The 24,913-nt window shown below is 33.6% G+C and overlaps 3 protein-coding genes across 3 annotated transcripts; 2 read left to right on the top strand and 1 right to left on the bottom strand.

Annotated features, from left to right (window-relative positions):
* Positions 1-520: 520 nt before the first annotated feature.
* LOC18056025 (pentatricopeptide repeat-containing protein At2g13600) lies at positions 521-2,354 on the top strand. The gene has a single exon (XM_024178390.1). The coding sequence runs from the start codon at positions 540-542 to the stop codon at positions 2,307-2,309; it is 1,770 nt and encodes a 589-aa protein (XP_024034158.1). The 5' UTR covers positions 521-539; the 3' UTR covers positions 2,310-2,354.
* Positions 2,355-10,437: 8,083 nt separating this feature from the next.
* Positions 10,438-14,779, top strand: LOC18056125 (TBC1 domain family member 5 homolog B). Its single transcript, XM_006453205.2, has 5 exons — positions 10,438-10,910; positions 11,499-11,602; positions 11,736-11,912; positions 12,437-14,295; positions 14,529-14,779. The coding sequence occupies exons 1-5, from the start codon at positions 10,723-10,725 to the stop codon at positions 14,676-14,678; spliced, it is 2,478 nt and encodes an 825-aa protein (XP_006453268.1). The 5' UTR covers positions 10,438-10,722; the 3' UTR covers positions 14,679-14,779.
* A 6,222-nt stretch (positions 14,780-21,001) lies between these two features.
* LOC18056124 lies at positions 21,002-24,405 on the bottom strand. Its single transcript, XM_006453202.2, has 5 exons — positions 24,114-24,405; positions 23,683-23,891; positions 22,581-22,811; positions 21,842-21,975; positions 21,002-21,441 (listed from the first exon to the last, which is right to left on the bottom strand). Exons 1-5 carry the CDS (start codon positions 24,270-24,272, stop codon positions 21,254-21,256), a joined length of 921 nt encoding a protein of 306 aa, XP_006453265.1. The 5' UTR covers positions 24,273-24,405; the 3' UTR covers positions 21,002-21,253.
* Positions 24,406-24,913: the final 508 nt, after the last annotated feature.

Raw genomic sequence — 24,913 nt, 5'->3', positions numbered from 1 at the left:
CTTCACTTTGTATTATTTCCGTTAGTCCAGGCCTAGTTAACCGAAATGAAGTTTTGGGCTGAAAATTTGGAGACACTGAGCAAGCTGGGGCAAGGCCCACATTCCGAGCCCAGTTAATCACGTACTCTCTCAATCGGTCCGCAGCTGTATGCAATCCATCTTACAAAATTTAAACAGAGCTATTATATATATATATATATATATATATATATATTCAATCTTAAGTGCGGGTTTCTTCATTTTTTCTTTTGTTGCGGATGTATTATTATACCGTACAGTTTAATAATATTAAAATTTTATTTTATTAAATTTCACGGTTCAAAAATATGTTAGAGAAAAATAAGAGCTCTCATTAAAAAAAAAATTATATATAACATTTTATGTGCCACAATTAAAAGCTTTTTAACACACATAGTTACAGGTAACATTTTCCAAAGTTATGACTTATGAACAGTTATTTTATGCAATATTATCATTGTTACTTGCTAGGAGTGTGAAGTATGCATTATACTATTTGCTGGGATGATAATTCTTTTTAAATGATGGCAAAATCTATTAGCTCACTCTTGCATCATTGCTCCAAGACTAAGGCATTGCAGCAAGGTATTTCACTCCATGCTGCTGTTTTGAAGATGGGTATTCAACCTGATGTCATTGTGTCTAACCATGTCCTCAACTTGTATGCAAAATGTGGCGAGATGATCTTAGCTCGTAAAGTGTTTGACGAAATGTCCGAAAGAAACCTTGTATCTTGGTCCGCCATGATTTCTGGTCATCACCAGGCCGGGGAACACTTATTGGCACTTGAACTTTTTTCTCAAATGCACCTCTTGCCCAATGAGTACATATTTGCCAGTGCCATAAGTGCCTGTGCTGGCATTCAGTCACTAGTGAAAGGACAACAGATTCATGCTTACTCTTTGAAATTTGGATATGCATCAATCTCGTTTGTTGGCAACTCGCTCATTTCTATGTATATGAAAGTTGGATATTCTAGTGATGCCTTGCTTGTCTATGGTGAAGCATTTGAACCTAACTTGGTCTCTTTTAATGCATTAATTGCTGGGTTCGTGGAAAACCAACAGCCTGAAAAGGGATTCGAAGTGTTCAAACTTATGCTCCGACAAGGTCTTCTGCCCGATCGGTTTAGTTTTGCTGGAGGGTTGGAGATTTGTTCTGTTTCAAATGATTTGCGCAAGGGAATGATATTGCATTGCCTCGCCGTAAAGGGTAAACTTGAGTCAAACCCTTTTGTTGGTAATACGATAATGGCTTTGTATTCAAAATTCAATTTGATAGGAGAAACAGAGAAGGCCTTCAGATTGATTGAAGGGAAAGACTTGATATCATGGAACACATTTATCGCTGCTTGCTCTCATTGTGTGGATTATGAAAAGGGTTTGAGCGTTTTCAAAGAGATGTCAAACAATCATGGTGAGAGACCCGATGACTTTACTTTTGCTAGTATTCTTGCTGCCTGTGCCGGACTTGCTTCAGTTCAACATGGCAAGCAAATTCATGCTCACCTAATCAGAATGAGGCTCAATCAAGATGTGGGAGTTGGTAATGCCCTTGTGAACATGTACGCTAAATGTGGTTTGATTAGCTGTTCATACAAATTATTTAACGAAATGCTCTATCGCAATGTTGTCTCGTGGAACACCATCATTGCTGCACACGCAAATCATGGTCTGGGAGGGTCGGCACTAAAACTTTTTGAGCAGATGAAAGCAACGGGGATAAAGCCAGACTCAGTTACATTTATCGGACTTTTAACCGCTTGCAATCATGCAGGGCTAGTGAAGGAGGGCGAAGCTTACTTCAATTCTATGGAAAAAACCTATGGTATCTCCCCTGACATAGAACATTTTACATGTCTTATAGATTTATTGGGACGGGCAGGCAAATTACTCAAGGCAGAAGAGTACACGAAAAAGTTCCCACTTGGGCAAGATCCAATTGTTTTAGGGACCTTGCTTTCAGCATGCCGGCTACGTAGAGATGTTGTCATTGGCGAACGATTGGCTAAACAGCTATTCCATCTGCAACCTACGACTACATCACCTTATGTTCTGTTGTCAAACTTATATGCTTCAGATGGCATGTGGGGAGATGTTGCAGGGGCAAGAAAGATGTTGAAAGATAGCGGCTTGAAAAAGGAGCCTAGCTATAGTATGATTGAAGTGCAAGGAACTTTTGAAAAATTTACGGTAGCTGAATTTTCTCATTCTAAGATTGAAGAGATAAATTACATGCTCAAAACTTTAAGCTTGGCCGCAGGTGAAGTCTGTTTAAGCCATTTAAGTTAGACAAAAAACATCACCATATGTAAAGAGGAGCAATTTTTTTTTTAAATCGCTAGAGTCACAAATTAATCGTATAAACTCATTCGTATAAATCACATTCATTCTAGCTGTAATGCCAAAAAGCAAAAGTAAAATGGACAACCCAATATCAATAATTAATTTCTATGTATCCAGGTGGAACATTTAAGCGAAGAAAAGTAAATTTGATATGTGTGAGCGTGTATCCTGCGGTGGCTGTTGATGAAGTTTTAAGATATGTTAATTTAATTTAAAGTAATTATGATTTCTAATGATGAAAAAAAAGAGCACGAACCGAACAAACCATGCAAATTACAGACGAACGACAACAAGATCAATATAAGAGATTAGGAATTAATGAAACCCAGCGAGCCCACCTCCTTCAGCATTATATTGGGAAAGAAACTAGACGCTTTAGGTGAAAATAAATTGCAAAATTAGTAAAGGAAACCGCATTCTTGTTCTGATATCAGTAAAAGTTTGATTATAGTATTAAAGACAAATTGTAACATTAGCTTTAATTGATTTTGTAAAATTTTTTGAGATATAATCTGATTTCAAGTACTCAACTTCCTTAGATAAGCCAACTTACTCACGTGTCAATCCGTCGCATGCAGCAAAGGGAGCGATTTTTAAGTATGAGTAGATTTTGCCATTTATCCTCTTAATTGTATAGATTTAGATTTTTAATGAACCCTTGAATCGTGAAAAATGTTTTGGGCCACCTACGATACTTGAACCTTGGTTACATCCGAATATTTCAAAATTTGAGAAAAAAAAAATTAGAAGAAAAATAAAAAGATGATTGCAAAGAAATTGTGGGCTGTGAAGCAAATAATCTCGATAAGCGAATGCCTTGTTGGTTGATCGGAGTTGGGGGTCCCTACAATTGCCTACCAAATTGTAGTCACAAACTCCACATGGGTGTTGATTGTGTTGGACCTTTCGAATCGCAGCCACATTTGATTGGTCTTAAATCAATCGTCGGTGTCATGCTTGTTGTTTTCACTTTAAATAAACACACTCTCCGAGAACTAATTACAGGTTTAAAAATACTTTTAATTTTGGTTCCCATAGCTGTCCCTGCCTGTTTTCTTTTCTTGTGCTGAATCTTATTGGATTAAATATATATAAGCATTTCGCATTTTCTTGTATAATCCTCTCTTTTTCAGTCATTCCATGGACCCCAAATCTTTTAGTGCGGGGAGTTTTTTTTTTTTTTTCCTGTTTAGGTCAAAGAAAAGCAATTAGATAAAAAAAAATTAAATTGGTTACTATTTATTTTTATTCCTTTTCCACTCATTTTGAGGTGGGATTATTGGCTATATATGTATATATATTTCGAAGACAAAAAGTGAGCAGCATATAATATGTATGGGACAAATTTTCCATTTAAAAGGTAAATGGTAATTTTCTATTTGAGTCTAGACGTAATTAATTATATGGTCAAAAGGAAATTAACGTAAGAATAATCATGTTTATCTAAGAGTCTAAATATAAATTTTATTTCGCTTTCACTGGAATCATTTTACAAGTTTCCCTCACTTCATATTTTATGTATTTGGTTTTGGTGTCCCCACCGTAAATTAAATAAAACTTAGTTAATTAACTTATTTGTTGCCATCTTCTTTACTCCATTCTCTTCATGACCACTCGCTTGTTGTTTTGATATTTTTAAAACGAAGAAAAGAAATCTATTATGCACTTTTGCTATATTCCTTGTAATTCTTGGACGTTGAACATTATTTTTTTTGGGGGTTTATTTTAGTCAAATGTAGGCCTTCAAAACAACCAAAATTAAAATTACAAGTAGAAAGATTATTATAACAAACAAAACCAGCCAGCCTGCCCGGCCTTCTTCGCAAGTAATCGAGTGGATGCTATGACCCACGCGTAATGGAAAAATTGTAATATGTGAAGATTGATAATTAAAAAAAAAAATGTTAATAAAGTCTTCCAGTGTAGAAGAGTATTGAATATGGCCATGGATGTTTCGTATTAACTTTGATAACTTTCTCTGTCATGTATTCTTTGAGTTTTAGGGGAGAGGACAAAAAAATCGTGCGGATTCAACAAAACAAGTCTTTTTCATTCAAGACAAAGAAAAATGAAATACGGAACGGCCATGTTTATTGGGGGTGGTGGTGCCAAATTGCATGCCAAAGCACTTTGGAAACTTTGACTCGTCATTAATTTTTTTTTTTGATGTATTAAATTATTTGGTGATTACATTAGGTCTTGATTAATCTAGATTCGAGCTGAGTATGACCATTAGGGCGGCAAAACTCTCTCAACAAGTATTTAACGCAGCTGTATTCTCAAGTCTCAAATCGAAAATTTTAGTTAATTAAGCCTCGAACCGAAGACCTCATCGTTAATTAAAGCTATAAATATCGCACCATTAGGGCTGATATCGATCGAACTCCACAACCTGAACCTAATTATCATTAAATGATCATATTTTATTCGTTTTAATTGACTTTTTTTTATTACGGGAAAAAAATTATATTAAGATTTCGTCAAATTCACAATTAACATGTTATAAGTCTCCATATGTCACGTATCTAAATTATAATATGGGAATATCATTTGGTTGCACTTGATGCCTAATATGTGATTCGATTGAGACTCGTTGCTGTCCATGCATTAAATAAAACAATGATATTATATATATATATATATGATTAAATAAAACAATGATGATATCAGGCGCTTGGTAATCCAAGAGGATTGAATTTAATATAGGTAAGAGCACTCTTGTCTCATTCGATCATAATGGAGCTTTATCTAGTCACTTGTAACATAACCTTAATGATAATTTGAGAGAGTTACGTATTCTTAACTAATTGTTCTGAGGTTTTTCAAAAAAAATATTAATTGTTCTGAGGACGGAGGCACCGCCCTACCCGCCCGCCAAATCAAATAACGAAACCAAACAATGATAAGAATTTGGAAATCCCGCCACGTATACAAGCGGATTGACTAATCTGGTGGAATCAATGAATTGTAGAAACAATTTGAAGCAAGTGATTCGAGCTTTTGGTTCGATCTGCTTATATCTAGAAGCATGAAATTATTTCATAAAAAATTCTAGTGCCAGCATAATGGGCTCCTTTTGAATTTGGCAGCAAATTAGCTAATGAAAGAAACAAAGATCTCGTAAGAGATTGAAAATACAATGATTAGGATTTGGGAGAATATGTATATACATATAAAAAAGTTATTGGGAAAGGAACCATGCAAATAGATCTCAAAATATTAAAAGGTCAAAAATGTTTATGACGGAGAGATAATGAAGAAGGATATGGTTGTCTTGTGTGCCACATCAAATCATTCCCCAGATAAATCCAAATTAAAGACCACTAATTCATAACATGCAAACAAAAATAGTGATGCATGTAACATGCTATGCCTTTATGGGTCACTCCTTTTGCAAATTATAAGGAACAACGGAACATAACTCCACAATAATATATTAAAAAAAATTCATTTATATAGGTATATATGTGTGTGTGTGTGTTTATGTATATGTATATGCATATGTATGTACGTATTGTGTCCTCTTTTTTTTTAATACAGACACACTTTTAAACCATGAGGTTTGAGAGAGTTGGTTTTTAACTCTCATAAACCGCATGACTTTACAGTTTATTAAAAAATAAACCAAATGGTTTAAGAGTGTGTCTGTAATAAAAAAATGAGGGTGTCGCACTTGAGAATGATTATATATAATATGAGAGCATCCTCACTTTAGTAAAGTGAAGATACTAGTAAAAAATAAAAACATAAAATTCATGCTAACACATGTATTAAAATATGTGTATTTTTATATTTTAGTAACGTTTTTATCTTAATGTAATGAAAATGTTTTCTCCACTGTGGACGTGCTCATTTTTCTTATGCGGACACATTTATAATTCATGAGGTTTAATAGAGTCAGTCTGTAATGTTATTACACTGTATAATTTTATAATATATTAAAAATTAACTATATTATATCACATGGCTTAACAGTGTGTCCGCATTAAAAAAATAAAGACACTCGCACTCCATTCATTCTTATACACAATGATTTTTTTTTTTTTTGCCATACTAAAATACGATTCCACGATAAATAAATTATTAGTAGCTTAATTGGAGTTTTTTTTAAAAAAAAGATAAATATATATTTTAAAATATAAAAAAGAAAATGACATGAAACATAATATGATGGAATTTGGTCAAAAAGTGATGGACTTTATAGGATTGATTGCTTGGTTGCCATGTGTTAACAACATATTGATTATTTTTGGGGAAAAACAAAAGGAATTACTCAAATTATAATGCCTTCTTTTGTATCCAACACAAAAGAATTTTAATGATAGTCTCCATGTTTGATTTGAAATGCGTAACATTCACATATCAATAAAACTCTAATTGGACAGCAACGCTTTCTTAAAAAATAATGGACAACAACAAATGGTGGTGGGTGCACTAGGTTGAGTGAGTCATACAACTCATAACCTAAAAGTAAATGTGTTGTAATTAGTGGAAATACAAATATTAATGGGAAATTGCCTTGTGCCCTAATTTGTCTAAATTAACAAGTGATTTATTTTAAGGAGATTTGATTTAGTGCATCTAATCAAACACATTATGATGTATGATTGTGCATATGGTGAGAATTCATTAAGAGAGTAATGGGTCTTATGGTAGAATTTCTCATTTAAAACTTGTGCACCATCAAGCGTACGTGCGGCAACATACACTGTATATCAAATTACTTATTTTGGGTCCCATTTTTTTTTTTTTTTAAAGTGCTTTATTGCTTCTGTAAGACAATGATATTAAGCATCGATTATCATGGGCATTGAGATTCGACGTTCGACGAAAGCTTGACTTTCCAACCAATTAAATTGAAAAATAGAACCATTTATCTATAATTTTATACAAATGCGCGAGTTCTTCTTGACGGCTACTACTGTCAATATCTTATCATTTAATTAAGATTTTAAATTGTATTATAAAAAATATTAATATTTAAAATTAAAAAAATGCTAACATAATTTATAATCTGAAATTAATGCAAAATTATGGTCTTATTATATGTCTGAGAACGTCCAATAATTCGCAACGATCAAATTCATTATTATTTTCTTGTCAATATTTATCACCTCATAAAAATATTAGTTTTGCTATTGAAAGAATCATCTGTTTTAACATAAGTCTTCACCACATGCTCGTTAAACCAACTATAATTGGAGATAATGAGAAGTATATCAAAAGGGGCAGGGGCAATGTCGAAACTACCATTCGGAAAAAAATAATTTTCATCTAATATTTGTCATAAGATTTAATCAAACGAATACAATTATTTCTTATCCGTTTATAAAATAAATTTAATCAAACAAATAGAATAATTTCATTCCCGTTTGTATAAAATAAATTTATACAAAATTTGTGACATTACTATTATTATTTTAAAAAGCAACTCAATTCTGCTCCGTTAATGGCCAAATTCCTACCCACTAGGGTCTAACTCGGTGGTTAGAGTCATTCTCTTACAAGTGTGGGAGAAATGATTCAAGCCCCTATAAATACATTGCAGGGGATTTAATTTAAATTTCTTTTCTTAAAATTTGAGTAAAGACAGTATTTCTCTTAGGAGGAGAGTTGACGTCTCTCAAATATTGAGAGGATTAAATATTTGAACGGTATCGTATTAGAATTAATATAAATTAATCTCAGTAATTATATAATTATAAATAGCATGATCAATAATCTTTTTTTTTTTAAAAAAAGCCAAATTCCTCGTGATTTGCAAACCTCGTGTCTCATGAATTTCGCCTGTACCTAATAAAAACAGGAACTTAAAATTTGTTACATGAATTCATCTAAGGTGACAAATGGACACGGTCTTACACGCGACATATTTTATCACGTTTCCATGGTTTCATAATCAAAACGAGCCGTACGGTCATAAAATGATTAGATAGATTTAGATGTTGCTTGTAGAGATAAAGACACGTCTGTGCCACGTCATGTCAGGATATGCTTAGAATATTATGTGCCAAATTTCTTTTGGAGCCCCTCCACTTTAGCGTATCCGCATTTTATTGGGTAAAAGTTATTTTATTTTATTTTTATAAGTAATAATGTGTAGCATTCGACAAGCCTCATCGACGCGACTTTTCTCGTGCTTAGTCTTTATCGTTTTTGCTTAATGCCCAATTGCATTCGGTCAAATTCTTTCAATTTTGTCTTGATTCATCAAAAAGAAAATTTAAAAAAAAAATGAATATTTATCATTTCGATTAATCGTTTATTTATTTATTTATTTTTTCAATCCATGCCCATACTTAATAGCACGCCTAGAAGAGTTGGAGCCTCTAATTTAAGTGTATATTCTTAAGCTACTTTATCATTGTATTGATCTAAACTCTTTTGACCATTTACCTTAATGCAATATATATTTACTAAATATAAAGAGATAGAAAGTCATTTTTTAATATAAATAACATTTTAATTTTCTTAAATAAATTCCATTTGAATTTGTTTTTTTTAAAATTTATTTATATGAAAAAAATAGTTAATTTAATAACCTTGCCTCGTTCTTCCGACAATCTTTGGCCTATTTCTTCTTTACGGTACTCCCACTACTTGCACCGCATGCAGTAGGAAGTATAAATTCATTTTTGTCTCAGCTAATTATTTTACCTATTTTAAATTTCGTTATTTCAACAGGTTGATGCAAACTATAAGTTTAGAATAAAAGCATAAATCTTAATTCAATTATAGGACTATTGAGAGTCGAAATATGAATTCATCTAATTACATCACAACTTAGGATATATGGAGTATAACTCACAAGTTTGTGCCAATAAACAAGAGATTTATCCTTTTTTTTTTTTAACAGAGAAAGACATTGCTTCAACCCCTTGAATAATCCTCGCATGTGGTAAGGTACTTCAAAATTTAATCTTTTTCAACTTAAGTGTTGAAAAAAATAACATATCATGCTATTTTTAGGGCACATTTTGAGTAGGTCCCATTTAACGAAAGTAAAAAATCTTGTAAGATTCGTATTCTACTCCATTGATATCGTGCACATTTTGAGTGGGTCTCACTATTTATTTTTCTAACATTAAATATTAAAATTTTAATGCTATAGGTAGGAGTTATGCGTAACCCCCCACCTCTTGGTGGATTTTTTTTTTAAGAAAAAAAAAACTCTAAAACTTTAATGAAAATAACATTTCTCTAAATGCAACAGTACAAAATTAGGTCTACGTCAACTTTTCAACCAATTATACCATACTTTATAAAGTTTTTATATTGGGCAAATATAGTGAAAAGGAACAACATTGCAAAGTTAATAAGATCTTGTTAGTCCAATTTGGAGTACCAGCTAAGAAATGAAGGATGCTTGTCCCTCGATACTTAATTACCAAGCTTCATCATTACCTTAGTTGGAGCATTTACTGTTATTTTTTTCACAAAAACGTTTATTAGGAAACACTTTATTCAATATTATTATTCATGACACGCAAACTGTTTGTGCCATGAAAACAGCAAAATAATAATAATAACAAAACAAATCAAAAGGGATAATACAAGAATGATATATGGTCTCACATCAAATTTTATATGAGAGACCATTCTTAATTGAATGTTAAATTTATCTCAATTTTTTGGCCTGGGTGAAAGTAAAATTTTCAAGTTATAATCGATAGAATTCCAATAAGTAGATTATTATATAATAATTAAGAAAAGAAATTTTACATGTACATTATTGCTCCTAATTTATATAAAGAGAGTTATTTTTTAATAAATTTTTTTAGCATTTATATACAAGGTACAATATTAAATACGACTTATTAACAAATTTTAGAACGTAGTTACAACAACTCATAAAGACATAACATACCTCATAAATCATTCACATTAAAGTGAAAATAAAAAGAAAAAAGAAAAACAAACCACCAAAATATTAATTATTTTGGAAAGTTGGAAAAAAAAAGAAAAAAAAATTCATTTTCTTAATCACTCCTTTCAGTCGTAGTCATGCAAACGAATACATGTAAATTAGAAAAAAAAAAAAAAAAAAGAGCCATTAAAATGGATTAAATTGGAGCGTTTTTCTTTGTTCTCAATTTGTCTCAAAGAAGAAGAAGACAGCTCAACTCATCATCTCTTTTTGAACAGCAAAATGAAACAAACAAATTTCCTATTTTCTTCTCTTTCTCTAAATAAAGCTCGAGTCTTTATTACTTCTAACTAATTGAATTTCAATTTTTATAATTTTTTTTTCTTTTGGAAGTTTCGATTTCGTTAGTTGCTTTGGCATTTTGGTGACAATTCAGCATCTGGGTTGTTGCTTAATTCTGTTGTTGTAAATTTGAGAAAATAAATTTACGACATGTCGGTGGTTTCGGCGGCGGGTTCATTTGAGGAATCGCCGACGAGGTCTGTCGGCTCGGTGTCGGAGAGATCTGGGCCGCTTGCAAATCTTAGAGGAGTCCAGTGGCGTATTAATCTTGGGATTTTGCCTTCTTCTTATTCTTCTATTGAGGATCTTCGTAGAGTCACAGCTGATTCTAGAAGAAGGTAACCTTTGCTTATATTTGTTGATTTTTTTTTTTTTTGGATGCTTGCATTTTGTTTGAAACGAACTCCGAAAAATACCCAAAAAGTTTCAATTTTTCATTTTCCATGACGATTTTCTAATGGCGGCTATAAACTCCTTGATTCCTTCAGCTTGGAACTTCTATATATATATATATAATCTAGCTTGGCTACATAAAGTAGGTTGATGTTGATCCTTTGAGAACTGTGTTTGCCTTGTTTGATTGAGATCATGCTTAAGTTTCTTGATGTTTTGTTGTTTCCGTGCTGTGGTAGGGGAGTCCTCTCCTGGGGCTAATAGAGGCCAATTGGTACTGTGAATATTATGCTAAGTTGGTTATATCAAGTTTGATTAACTTGTTTTATGAAAAATTTTGAAGCTTAGTTTTGCTATGAACTATTTGAAGATTTTTATTTATTTATTTATTTTTTGGTGCTTGTTATTTTGTATTCTATGTCATGTTTTGTGGTACTTGATCAAGATGCTATGTTAGTGTAACTTCTCTATGTTATGGTCTAAGATTCTTTTTGAGGCTGTTAGATATAAGTTGAAGTTTTTTGTTATGTTAGATATGCCGAAATAAGAAGACACCTACTTGTTGATCCACATTGGCACAAGGATGGAAGTAATTCTCCTGACCTCGTTATGGACAATCCACTTTCACAAAACCCAGGTAATAATGATTTTTCTGCTCAGACGGTAGTCACATTTTGTATGTATTCGGCATTTGGTGCACCTAGTTATTAGACACCTGCATTGTTAATTTGCACGTGTCTGTGCATTGATTGTGTCATGAATCCATGCAGATAGCACATGGGGACGTTTCTTTCGTAGTGCCGAGTTGGAAAAGATGGTTGATCAAGACCTTTCACGATTATATCCAGAACATGGGAGCTACTTCCAGACACCAGGATGCCAAGGCATGTTAAGGCGAATCTTGTTATTATGGTGCCTTAGGCATCCAGAATTTGGTTACAGACAAGGTAACATGTTAAATATAAGAGCAATTGGGCTAGCGTTTATTTTCCCAAAATACTTAAGAATTTATTAACTCATATAATCTATAGGTAACCCTATTAACTCTCTTCTTCCACTTCATTCTGTCAAGTTTCTATTTGAGACAAATGCAGCAATAATAGTAGCTGCCCCATTCTCCCTCTATTATTTTAACTTCAAATTAAAGGTAACATTACTGAATACCCACCATTAAATCTCATCTGGGAGCAATTGAAAGGGTGAAGAATCTTATGGCACTTGATCTTGAAATATAAATTACCACATGCAGTAAGGTTATAGGTGTTTCCCATGGCTGTATTTTTAGCTCAAAATCTCAAATGAAGCTTCAGTCCGGTCAATTTGACTGCTAAAGTTCTGATGTAATTTTACTTCTCAATTGCTTAGCCCCTCTGCCCTTTCCTCCTAAACATGCATTTTTTCTCCCCTATCCAATGAGAGCCCTTTTTCAGAAAGTTTAACATTCCTGTTTTCTTTTTAATTTTTTAAACAGGAATGCATGAACTCTTGGCTCCGTTGTTATACGTTCTTCATGTTGATGTTGAGCGTCTTTCTCAAGTTCGAAACGAACATGAAGATCACTTCACGGACAAATTTGATGGCTTATCATTTCATGAAAATGACCTAACATATAATTTTGATTTTAAAAAGTTTTTAGATTCCATGGAAGATGAGATTGGCTCCCATGGAAATTCAGTTAAGGTTAGGAGTGTTGATGAGCTTGATCCTGAGATACAGACAATTGTACAGCTAAGTGACGCTTACGGAGCTGAAGGTGAACTGGGTATTGTCTTGTCTGAGAAATTTATGGAACATGATGCTTACTGTATGTTTGATGCTTTGATGGTTGGAAGCCAGGGTTCGGTTTCCATGGCAGATTTTTTTGCTCACTCCCATGCAGATGGGTCTCTTACTTGCTTACTTCCTGTCATTGAAGCTTCTTCTGCTATGTACCATTTGTTGTCTGTGGCTGATTCATCTTTGCACAGCCATCTAGTTGAGCTTGGAGTTGAACCGCAGTATTTTGGACTCCGTTGGTTACGTGTCTTATTTGGACGAGAGTTTTCTCTTGGAGATCTTTTGATAATATGGGACGAGATATTTGCATCAGACAGTAGCAAAGTAAACAAAGATACTGAAGATGATGCAGGCTCTGGATTTGGAATCCTAAGTTCACCCCGAGGAGCATTAATTGCTGCTATGGCAGTTTCCATGATGCTTTATATACGATCTTCCCTGCTTGCCACTGAGAATGCAACTACTTGTCTTCAGAGACTGTTGAATTTTCCAGTGAACATAAATCTGAAAAAAATTATAGGAAAGGCAAAGTCTTTACAGGCTCTTGCATTAGATGCTAATCTCTCATCATCATCTCCCCCATTTAGTGGGGTTTATAACCAGAATAACCCAATGGTGGTGAGAGGTTCCAGCCTTCCATCTGAGTCTATTTCTCCAAGAACTCCGTTGAATGTGGTACCTGATAGTTATTGGGAAGGGAAGTGGAGAGATCTGCACAAGGCAGAGGAACAAAGACATGATAGCTCAGGGAAACAAAACCAAACTCAGAACAAAAGATGGTTGGAAAAAGTAAAACTAAGGTTATCTAGAACAGAATCTGACCCAACCCCGAGAACAGTTGATAATGGCACAAAACATCGGTCATCTATTAGGCGAAGTTTGCTTGAGGATTTGTCCAAGGAACTTGGCTTTGAGGAAGATAGTGAGAAAGATGGTATCTTGGAAGTTTCTACCGAGAAGGATCAACCCTCAGTAGAAGCTGAGGTCCAGAGACAAGACAGTGTCAACAGGGAATTTGCTTGTACATCTGATGAGAGATATCTGACCGGCAATGCTGGCAGTGAGGAAAACTCCTCTATATTCTCAGACCCAGCAAGTCCTGTTAGTGGTGCCAATGACAATGAAAATGACTCAGAAAAAAGCAGCGTTGCTTCAAATTCATCTGTTGATGAAAATGACCGCCAATCCCATACTATGCCTGAAAGTCCTCCTCTTCCCGTCTCACAGACCCCTGATGACATCGTTAAAGATTCTCAAAGCAATAATGATTCTTTGGAAAAATCACAAACGGTACGGAAGGTTCTTTCTGGTAAGTTTCAGTGGTTTTGGAAGTTTGGACGAAACAGTGCTGGTGAAGAGACATCTGAGAAAGGAGGAGTTGCCACTGAGACCAAAATTTCCGCCAATAATGAAAGTAATCAGAGTAATAGCAAAGGTGCCTCTAGTAATGATGGTTCTTGTAAGTCGTCTTCTAGCAGCAAAGGAGAAACTGTTGACCAGAATGTGATGGGGACATTAAAGAATCTTGGGCAGTCTATGCTTGAACATATTCAGGTTACATTCTCTTTTTGCACTCTCATTTGCATGTTCGAAAATACTTCATTATTGAAAAATATATAATATTAGCAGAGCAAATTGGTAGTGTCTATTAGCTCCTCCAACTTGCGATTGATTGACCGGGAGCTATTATATTTCTATTTGCTTTTGATATAATGTGTTACACCTTGGGATAGAAAGTTTTGATTGCTGGTACTTGTCCTGATCCTTGTATTAATCGTGTGTTCCAGGTAATTGAGTCTGTCTTACAGCAAGAACATGGTCAGTTAGGGTCACGGGAGAACTTCTCAAAAAATGTTCTGGTTGGCAAAGGACAAGCTACAGCCGTGACTGCTCTCAAGGAGCTTCGGAAAATCAGCAATCTTTTATCAGAAATGTGAGGTTTGCTTTATTGATGGGTACCACTGTATATACATACATTTTGTAATTATTATTCTTTAGTGAGAAATAAAATGCGGTTCTGTGCTTCTCTTCTAATCCACATTTTCTGTCAGTAATCCAAAATTTTGGCAAGTTACGGAGACCAACATGTATGTCAATACGAGTTTCTGTTGTAGTGTAATAATTGAAAGCCTTAAAGATCTCTTATTTCATTCCATCTCTTTTATGATTCTATCTGAATTCAGTAGCTTTGCACCAAATTCTACAACAATAATGGCCAATGTACTGATCATGTTTACTTGAAAAAAAAAATATTTAATTTTATGTATAATATATATAGGCATACCGCATACAGCGGTGTCAGCATGCATGGGTTTAACATTTTTTAATCTGGTGATAAACGACACATCATTTATGTACATTTCTATTAGACGACAGCTCGTCTGAGGGAAAAACACATAGAAGCCTAGCGGCATAAGTGAATATTGCTTAGGACAAATCGTATATTTATAAAATTGATAGACGACAATTGTTTAGTTTGTTATGAGGAAATACGTCTTGTCGTCTTTGTTGTAAATGTCTAACAGTGCCTTTCGGGGATTGTCTTCCGCAAAATGCTGGGGCAGCCCAACCTGAGAGGTCACCGTCAAAAGTATATTTCATACATAAACTGTAACTGTAAGAACATACTATAATAGCATTAAAACTCTTGATTATGACTTTACTAAAATGATACTGAAACTCTTATAACTGTAAGAACATACTATAATAGCATTAAAACTCTTCTTCATTATCAAGATATAATCATGGACTCACTGCACAACTAAGAATATCGTGACCGTTTCATCAGACTCCTACCAAGTTACTTGCAAAATTTTTAAGTCACATAACAAGAACAATGGATAAAAATTGATAAAAATAAATAAAACCAAGTACCACAGGCTCATAATGGATATAAATTAAATATACGTGCATTTCAAAATCAAATAACGTACGTATTTGAGCTTCAGACGGAAGCTTCTTCGGGGATCTTGGTTAATGGATCCATTAGTTTTAGATTTCAAGTTCGTATCCAGCAGCTACCGTGACAAAGGCTTTCTTCATGTTTGGCTTGGGCTAGATTTTCAATGATTGGAGAGCAGCCGAGTTTTGCTTATTGAGTTTTGCAGAGCAGCTGAAGCTTTTTCTCAGAGTTGACTGACATACGCCGGTCATTTGTTTCTTAAACTTTTTGTCGTTCTGGCGTCCCTAAGATTATGAAACATGTTGATGCGAGATTCCGGTTCTCCTCGTTCTACGACCAGGATCTCTGTTCGATCAACTTCCCCACGACCAGGAGGTCTCCTAGTAATGCTTCTTCTCCAGATATCCCTGCACACACAGACAAGTCAGAGTACGCCGGTTGTTCTCCCGGCGTAAACCCTCCGACGCTCAAGTCAGATATCAAGGTTCGGGGAACGCTTGCCACAAGTCTTATGGTTTTTTCGTGGTTTTTTTCTTTTATCTCAAAAATGCTAACCCTTTTACCTTCGTTGGCTACCTTTTTATAGGCTTCCTCTGAATCCCAGTTTTCCGCTTTTTTCGAGACGGTCTGGGGCTCTGACTGCTGCATTATGGGCAAACGGGGGATCTTGCGTGTTACGCCATGATTCAGGGGAAAGCGTGGCTGTCGTGGTTCTGTGAGATCTTGCGTGTTACGCCACGGTTCAGGGGAAAACGTGGCTGTCGTGGTTCTGTGAGACCTTGCGTGTTACGCCACGGTTCAGGGGAAAGCGTGGCTGTCGTGGTTCTGTGAGATCTTGCGTGTTACGCCACGGCCCAGGAGAAAGCGTGGATGTCGTGCCTAGATTCTCGGGCTGGAGAGCATGTCTTGCCAACTGCCGTCGACCGGGTCTCCTCGCCTATCGACCTCTAGCCGGAATGGCCGTATACCTTTTATAGGGAATTGGCCTCGCGGATGACAACATTGTGGACGAGCAGGATATTTCTGCTCCTGTTCCTCCGCGCACCAGGCTTTTACGGAACACACCGGTTCGCAGAACTCTGCCATCAGATATCTGCTCGTCATTCCTGGTCTCGTCGACATATTTATCCCAAACAGTATCTCTCCCAAACAAAACACATATCAACATAGTTTGGATTCATATTTAAGCATGTTTTTCAAATTAAAGTTTTTTTTCCTTAGTTTTATCCCAACATACAAATAACTTATTTTTCGATGCTGGAAAAAACAATCATGTAAAAATATATGAATAATTGAAATGTTTTTTTTTTTACCCTAATTAGTTGTTTAAAAAAAATGATTCCTAACTCTCGTTAAATTCACATGGAATTCAGCAGTATAGATGGTTTCAAAGTGAAACTTAAAGATGATTTGTCGTCTACCTGTTTCTGAAATAAATGGCGTGCCATTTTTTCTCAAACTCTACATGATGAGTCATAAATAGTACGTGCATATTATTTGCACTTGTCATTGGTAAGAATAAAGGGCATGGTATGTTGGCTTCACGAGAATCACAGGAACAACATGTCATTCCCTAACAAACTAATAAACGACGTGTCATCTGTGTGTCCTACGTGCAAATTAGAATCTAAAGTGAAATTTTACAATGGCTATTTTTTTAAAAAAAAAGTTAACGGCATTTTTTTAAATTTTTTGCCAAGTATGGTTTAAAAAAAAAAAGAAAAGAAAGAACATTTACAAATAGATGGGCTACCTTTGATATTATTTTGGGTTAGCTCGGGGTCTTTCAATTTTCTAAATTTACTTTTGTAAATAGTCTCTCCATCAACATATATCAACGAAGTATGAATTCATCTTTAAGCGTGATTTTTAAATTAAAGTTTTTTTCTTAGTTTTACCCAAATACACGAAAAAATTTATTTTTAGTGCTTTATAAAACAAACATGTAAAAACATAGGAATAATTGAAATAGTTTTTTTAATCTTATTTAATTGTTAAAAAACAAGCGATCTCTCAGTATCATTAAATTCAAGTGGAATTTAGCACTGTAGATGACATGTCGTCTTCAAGTGAAATAATCCATTATCTCATCATCCAGAGCTAATGAAGCAAATGACATGTCGTTTTAGATTAATATTTAAACAACGGGTTGTAAATACTATGCGCTGGCGCATACTGGTCACACTAGTTGTTTATAGGAATATCGTGAACGACATGTCAACTTTACTATAACCATAAGAACGACATGTCATTTCTTTATTAACCAAAAGAGGATGCGTCATGTTTGTCATGCGTGCAAATTAAAATCTAAAATATTGAGTGTACCTATCATAGAAAAAAAGGCAGCTTGTAAAGTCTAAAGTGAAAATTTACAATAGTCTTTTTTGTAAAATTGAAAAATAGAAAGAAAAGTTAATGGTATTTTTAAAAAAAAACTTTTAGTTAAGTGCAATTTAAAAAAAAAAAGAAATAAAGAAAGAAAGAGTATTTAGAGATAGATGAGCTACTTTTGATATTATCTTGGCTTAGCTGGTTGTCTTTCGATCTTATAACTTTAGTTTTATAAATGGTCTCTTTATCCACATACATCAACGAAGCATGAATTCATCCTTGAGCATGATTTTCAAATTAATTTTTTTTCCTTAGGTTTACCTAAATATACAAATAACTTATTTTTTGATGTCGTAGAAAACAAACATGTAAAAATGTAGGGAAAATTGAGATATTTTTTATCCTATCAAAAAACAAACAATCTCTTATTCTCATTAAATTTATGTAGAAAATAGCAATGTAGATGAGTTGTTGTCGTCAAGTGAAAGGAGAAGACGTCTTGTCGGTTGTATGCTTCTTATTGAAATGACATGTTTTTTCTAAAAACACAAACGATGAGTCATTAATAGTATGTGCCGGTGCATACTATTTACACTTGTCATTTATAGGAATAACGTGGACGTCATGTTGACTTCACTATAATAACACGCGGAACATGTCATGTTATAATTTACCAACAAACAATGTGGCATTTGTGTCCTGCGTGCAAAAATCTAAAAATCTAAAATATAGGGTGTGCTATCATAAAAAAAAAGACGGCTTGTCACGTTTAAAGTGAAACTTTACAATGGTCTTTTTTTAAAAAAAAAAAGAAAAAAGAAAAAAGATAAACAGAAACAAAAAGTTAATGGTATATTTTTTTTGGCCAACTACAAGATTTTTTTAAACAAAAAAAGAAAGAAAGAGAGAGCATTTTAGGATAGATGGCCTATCTTTGATATTATTTGGCTTAACTTGTGGTCTTTCAATTTTTAGCTTTATTTTTATAAATGGTCTCTTTATCGACATAAATTAATTTTATGAAAAAATTAAATACTTCAAATAAAATGTATGACATATAACCGGTAAAATTTTTATATTAGTGGACCAAAATTTGAATGAGCCTAGTAATAGGCTGAGAGATCATTTCCCTACATCAAACTCAAAGTACACAAGCACAAATATATATATATATATATGCTTAACCATACTTTTCAAATTAAAACTTTTTTCCTCCTAGTTCTACCCAAATATATAAATAATTTATTTTTCAGTGCAAGAGAAAACAAACATGTAAAAATATAGGAATCATTGACATAGATTTTTATCCTATTTAATTTTTAAAAAACAAACAATCTCTTATGTGGCCTTTTTTTTTTAATCTAAAATCTAAATAGATCTAAATTTAGTCTGAATTCTAAAAAAACTAAGTATTTGAATCTAAATAATATGTTTGTTTTTCTTGAATTGCTAAAAATAAATATTGAGTTGTTTTTTTTTTAACTTAAAAAATCTAAAAACTAGTATTTTTACATTTACCCCCTTACAAGCTATAAATGTTGAACAAATAATAAATATATTGAAGAACTTAAATAATATAATATATTATCATATTATAAATCATGTTCAATTGAATATAGCTCTTTATATTTTAAATTAATGTATGTTAATCAATTTTATTATAATCCATGACGTTTTGTAAGAAAAATATTCATAAAAAATTACGAAGATAAAAAATACTAATTTGAAGAAAAGAGAAGGATAAATAATAATAGTCTACCACTATATTATCACAAATTTTAGAGATTGGTAATACTACTAATTATTAAATTTTATTTAGGTAAGGATCAAAATCAATTAATTAGATTGAAGAATATATTTTAATGATATCATTCAAACTTTTTAGCCTAAGCAAAAAGCCAAACGAACTGGTTTTATAACTTAATGACTAAAGATTTTTATTAAGGTGAATAAACAAACAAACTTAATGACTTAAATAATTAAAATTAAGTCAATTAAGTAATTAAGTGAAAAAAAAAAAAACAAACAGCCCCTTACTCTCGTTAAATTCATGTGGAATTCAGCACTACAAATGATCTGTCATCAAGTGAAATAAGTAGATGCACCATCCTTTGGGTCCTTATAAAACAAAATGACCCGTTGTTTCTCCTCAAAATCCAAATAAAGTCGTTAGTAGTATGCACCGACTGCAAACTGTCTATGCTTTTTGTTTATAGAAATAGCGGGAATTACATGTCGGCTGAACTATAATCAAGGTAATGATATGTCATTTTACTATTAACTGACAAACGATGCATCATCTGTGTCTTCTGTATTTAAAATCTAAAATATTGGGTGTAATATCGTGAAAAAAAAAATGGTTTGTCATGTTTAGAGTGATAATTTTACAATGGTCATTTTTTTGAAAAAGCAAAATAGAAAAGAAAAGTTAATCGTTTTTTTTTTAAATTTTTGCCAAGTACAAGTTTTTTTTTTTAAAAAAAAAAAAAAGAGAAAGAAAGAGTATTTCAAGACAGATGAACTACCTTTAATATTATTTTGGCTTAACTCGCAGTCTTTCAATTTTCTAGCTTTAGTTTTATAATTGGTCTCTTTATCTACATAAATCAGTATTATAAAAAAAGTGAATATTTCAAATAAAATGTATTGCATATAACGTACAAAAATTTTAAATTATTAGACCAAATTTTGAATAAGCCTAATGGTAGGCCGAGAGATCATGTTCCTATATAAAACTCAAGATACACACGCACGCGCACTCACACACATATATATAGTATGAATTCATACTTAAGCGTGATTTTCAACTTTCTTTTTTTTTTCTTAATTTTATCCCAATATGCAAATAACTTATTTTCCGGTAAAGAGAAAACAAACACGTAAAAATGTATGAATAATTGAAATAATTTTTTATCCTGTTAAAAAAACAAAGGATCTCTTACTCTCAATAAATTTATGTGGAATTCAACAATACAGATGACGTATGCAATATTAAATAGTTTAATTGAAAATGAAACACAAAAGAAGGAAGAAAAAGGAGCAATAGATAAATAAATCCTTCAATTAAGCTTCTAAAGCAAAAACGTACACGATATTTATCCAAATATCACGACCAACCCACTCTATCCAAAATGGTGCAATATTTGACACCATGCATACAATATGATTAAGTTAAACCTATAAAATCTAATGCTTGGGTACCTTTTTACATTTATTTCGAAAGGAAAATATAAAAGACAGATCAATTATCCGAACTTCTGGATTGATACAGCATGCGCACTAATCTATGTTGTGAAAACCTGGAAGCAGAGAAGTTATGAAGCCAAAGACGATCATCTGGATCTCCTTCACGATTCCCCACCATTGATTACCGCCGTTGGCTCCAGGGTCCACCACATTCTCATTTCCAGCTGCTTGATTACCATCATTTGGCAGCTGATTCTCATTCTCAGCTCCAGCTTGGCCCTCTGCAGTGAGTTATTATAGCAGCAAAAGCAATTAATGAATGAAATTTGGTTGAGCATCCAAATTGAGTTGACATTTTTGCACATTAATCATTTCTCACTAACAAAAAGATGAGTGGAGGTATGACTTGTAAGTGATGCTGTTCAGGGTAAAGAATAACATATGCTATTGTATTACCTATGCTGCATGATCCGTTCAATTAATAGAAGTTGAAGTCTAAGATTTAACAATAAAAATATGAATTAAACCGGTAGCTTCCAATCATAACCAAGTTGAGAATCAATCTAGGATTGGACAGGTTTATTCGAACTCTGAATTATCTAATGATTGTCTTTAGAACAATCCAATATCAATCTGGAGACCACAAATATGTTAAATGGATACACAGGAAATAGGAGTTACCCGCTACATCATTCCCCTGCCTTGCGGCAGCAGGAACATTTTCAGCTCTGACAGCAGGCCTGGGTGGTTGTGCTGCCCTCTGCATGCTTTGTGAAAGCCACCTAAGTAACGGTGTGAGAGCTCCGGTCTGATATCTACAACAGCCATGGTAAAAAAGTTCAGTTTCAACTCAGATCTTTACGAGCACTCATATTAACATAGATAAAATGTGTAAAGAATTGAAACAAAAATTTCAAAAAGAAAACCGAAAAATCATATGACTTAAAAATGCATCAAATCAACCAAGAGAAAAATAATCTCAGAGAAGTATTACAAATAGTAAACAATAGTTTCTCCAGTAAAAAGAAAAGATGAAAGCATTGTTGTGATCCATATTTGAAAATTGCAGAAGCGTAAATTTCTTCTTCTCTATTACCCTTTCAAGGCTAGCTTCTTATTAACTAGCATCGAGGGTAAACAGGTCATATGATATTAGAAAACCTTAGCTATCAGCCGGGTAGAAACTATCTCAGTTACGAAATATGGAAGAGACTAAGTCAGAGCTTTGCTTCTTATATTAATACAGTATCCAGATAACCAAAACGATCTAAATAAAAATAAAAATACAAAGACAGGGAAGAAGACATTAATTTTACTTTTGATGTATTTTTGAAAAAAAAAAGTGCTAAAAATTATGCAGAGAAAAGAATCCCCAAATAATAGTAATGATGAAACAAGGATTTGAAGCCTAGACATTTACAAGTATATAAGTGAAGCAAGCAACACGAGGGCAGAAAGCCTTAGTCTTGATCCGTCTTGGTTGAACACAAATATTACAGCTGCCAGCTTTAGTATGAGCATCAAATCGAGGTGAAATGCAATCTGAAATCTTCTTACAACAACTTGTCTTTGACGTGCAGCCTGTTGCTGTTCCTGACCAGCTTGTCCATGCTCTGAACCTGCAGGCCCAGCCTGAGTGGTTGGTCTAGTACTGTCAATGACCACAAGTAGTGTTAGAAAAAATAACAAGCGGCAATCTGTTGTGTATTCAGTGTATGAGTGAAATCTGTGTCAATAGAATTGTCATCATCACGTTGTTGTTGATGTCATCAGTCATCATAAGTAGTGCTTACAAACAGATTTAAGCATAAATTATGTGCCAACTCAGTGCCATAACACTCAAGTCTATTCATTTTCACATGAAAAGTATGTAATTTCCAAGCTTGAAAAATGACTTCTACGAAGAAGTGGTATATGGAACTACAGTTATCATTTCCTAACATATTCAGTTCAGAGTCCTGTGCGTTAAGAAATAAGCAATAGGTAATGTGTTACGTATGTTTTAAAGATTCAATATGTATGTGCTTGAAAGCAAAAAGCTGTATCTAATTATATTCAATTCAACATCATTGCCTTCACAATTATTGTCTTGGGATACCTTTGGCTTGAATGAAATTAACACTCTTGAATTCATACACTCACAGCCAGATTGCAATTATTCTTTTCCAAGGTTCAAATAGTCAGAAGTCTATGAAAAATGGTTGATAATCTAGAAATTGTTAACAATTTTCAAATCCTCTTATCTTGTCGTATTGGATTTCTTTAGTTTCTTTCGGCACATAATGCACATAACGTTACTGTTCATGACAAATTTAATTTAGATAGAAATAAAAATTATGCACGATTAGTTTAAACAAGCCAAACAGGAAAGCAAACACCCTTCCTCGTATAAACAATGCAATGCATGGATCTGTGAATAGGAGATTACGAGCTCTTGATGAACTTCAAACACTCAAAACTACTAGTAACACACCAAAGCTACCTAGATTGAGATTCCACTGGAGAGAAAAAGATTTGCTTACGTCGGTACATTGTAGGTAAGAGGGATAAGAGTGTTTGATGGAATTCCTGAATACGGGTGAACTGGCACAGCATAAATGCCAGCCCCTCGATTATTCGACTGTTGTTGATTCTCCAAGTGATATAACCCAGGTAATGCCACGGGGTACATCACAGGCAACATCCCACCTTCACCATTCCCGAAAGCCGGGAAACCTGAGGATGCTGGAACCTGACATTACACAAAACTCATCTCTTAAACTACCTCTAAGTAGTACTAATACCATTAAGCAATTGATTAATTTCTAAATCAAAATTTCACATATATTCAACCATGATTACATTAAATAGAAGATAAAACAGACAACGCGATCTCCAGTTGGCTTATAATAACGTAATCAAAATAGAAAAAAAGGTAATACAATTATGAAAATTAACAGAAAATTCGTAAAACCTGGGGTTGCTTGAGACTGGGCTCAGGCGGAGATGTAGTAGAGGATGGCTGATGTGAGGTTGTTGACGACGTAGTGGAGGATTGTTGATGTGAGGTTGTTGACGACGACGAAGACGACGCCGGCCCCGCGGACGACGGCGTTTCAGTTTCTACGGCCATTGGGATTTGTTTGTTTCAGGACAGATCAACTCTTCAAATCTATTTATTTATTGCTCTTTATTTTCCATCTGAATAATTTCGATTTTGCGAGCAATTGTTTTTCTTTTTAGTTTTTAGACAGATATAATTTATCTGTAATTTTGGAGCAACAATTTTTTTTTTTAAATAATACGTACCACTTTTGTCACTGTCCCAATAGCTTAATGCCACGTATGCATGACGTGGAACATCTTCATTGTTGTCGGCGGTCTAGCCCAGCTGAATAAAAAAGCTCGGCCCGCAGCCCATTAAGTGGTTGATCCACTTGTTCATTCCTTTTTCTGTTTCTTTTTATTTTTAATTTTTCATGTATTTCTGATAGCTATTCATCATTTCTCTGGTGATTAATTGGTACACTGGTGTGTTTATTTCTTAAATTGAGGAATCAGAATCAATTTACTTCACAAAATAAAAGTGGAAATCGAAATCGACTTTGGAAATGGAGAATGGGAGATTGATTTCAATCTCCCATTGTAGAGAATTCCAAATATACCACGATTAACATTATAATATTCTCAAAATTCACTTTAAACAAAAAAAAAAAAAATATATATATATATAAAGGACCAATCTTTAAGCCTAAATTCTTTGCATTGAAGCTT

Source organism: Citrus clementina, unplaced genomic scaffold (genome assembly GCF_000493195.1).
Source record: "Citrus clementina cultivar Clemenules unplaced genomic scaffold, Citrus_clementina_v1.0 scaffold_1, whole genome shotgun sequence".
Taxonomy (NCBI): Eukaryota; Viridiplantae; Streptophyta; class Magnoliopsida; order Sapindales; family Rutaceae; genus Citrus; species Citrus x clementina.
The sequence above is the reverse complement of the archived record's forward strand: the minus strand, read 5'-3'. Positions and strand labels throughout refer to the sequence as shown.

Bases quoted from the DNA above. Each gene is read 5' to 3' on its own strand.
- LOC18056025 (XM_024178390.1), top strand. From the start codon at position 540: ATGATGGCAAAATCTATTAGCTCACTCTTGCATCATTGCTCCAAGACT.
- LOC18056125 (XM_006453205.2), top strand. From the start codon at position 10,723: ATGTCGGTGGTTTCGGCGGCGGGTTCATTTGAGGAATCGCCGACGAGG. The intron at 11,603-11,735 runs GTAATAATGATT...GAATCCATGCAG, and splicing joins TCCACTTTCACAAAACCCAG to ATAGCACATGGGGACGTTTC. The intron at 14,296-14,528 runs GTTACATTCTCT...CGTGTGTTCCAG, and splicing joins CTATGCTTGAACATATTCAG to GTAATTGAGTCTGTCTTACA.
- LOC18056124 (XM_006453202.2), bottom strand. From the start codon at position 24,272: ATGGCCGTAGAAACTGAAACGCCGTCGTCCGCGGGGCCGGCGTCGTCT. The intron at 23,892-24,113 runs GTTTTACGAATT...GTGTAATGTCAG, and splicing joins CCAGTCTCAAGCAACCCCAG to GTTCCAGCATCCTCAGGTTT. The intron at 22,812-23,682 runs GTAAGCAAATCT...GGTCATTGACAG, and splicing joins CTTACCTACAATGTACCGAC to TACTAGACCAACCACTCAGG.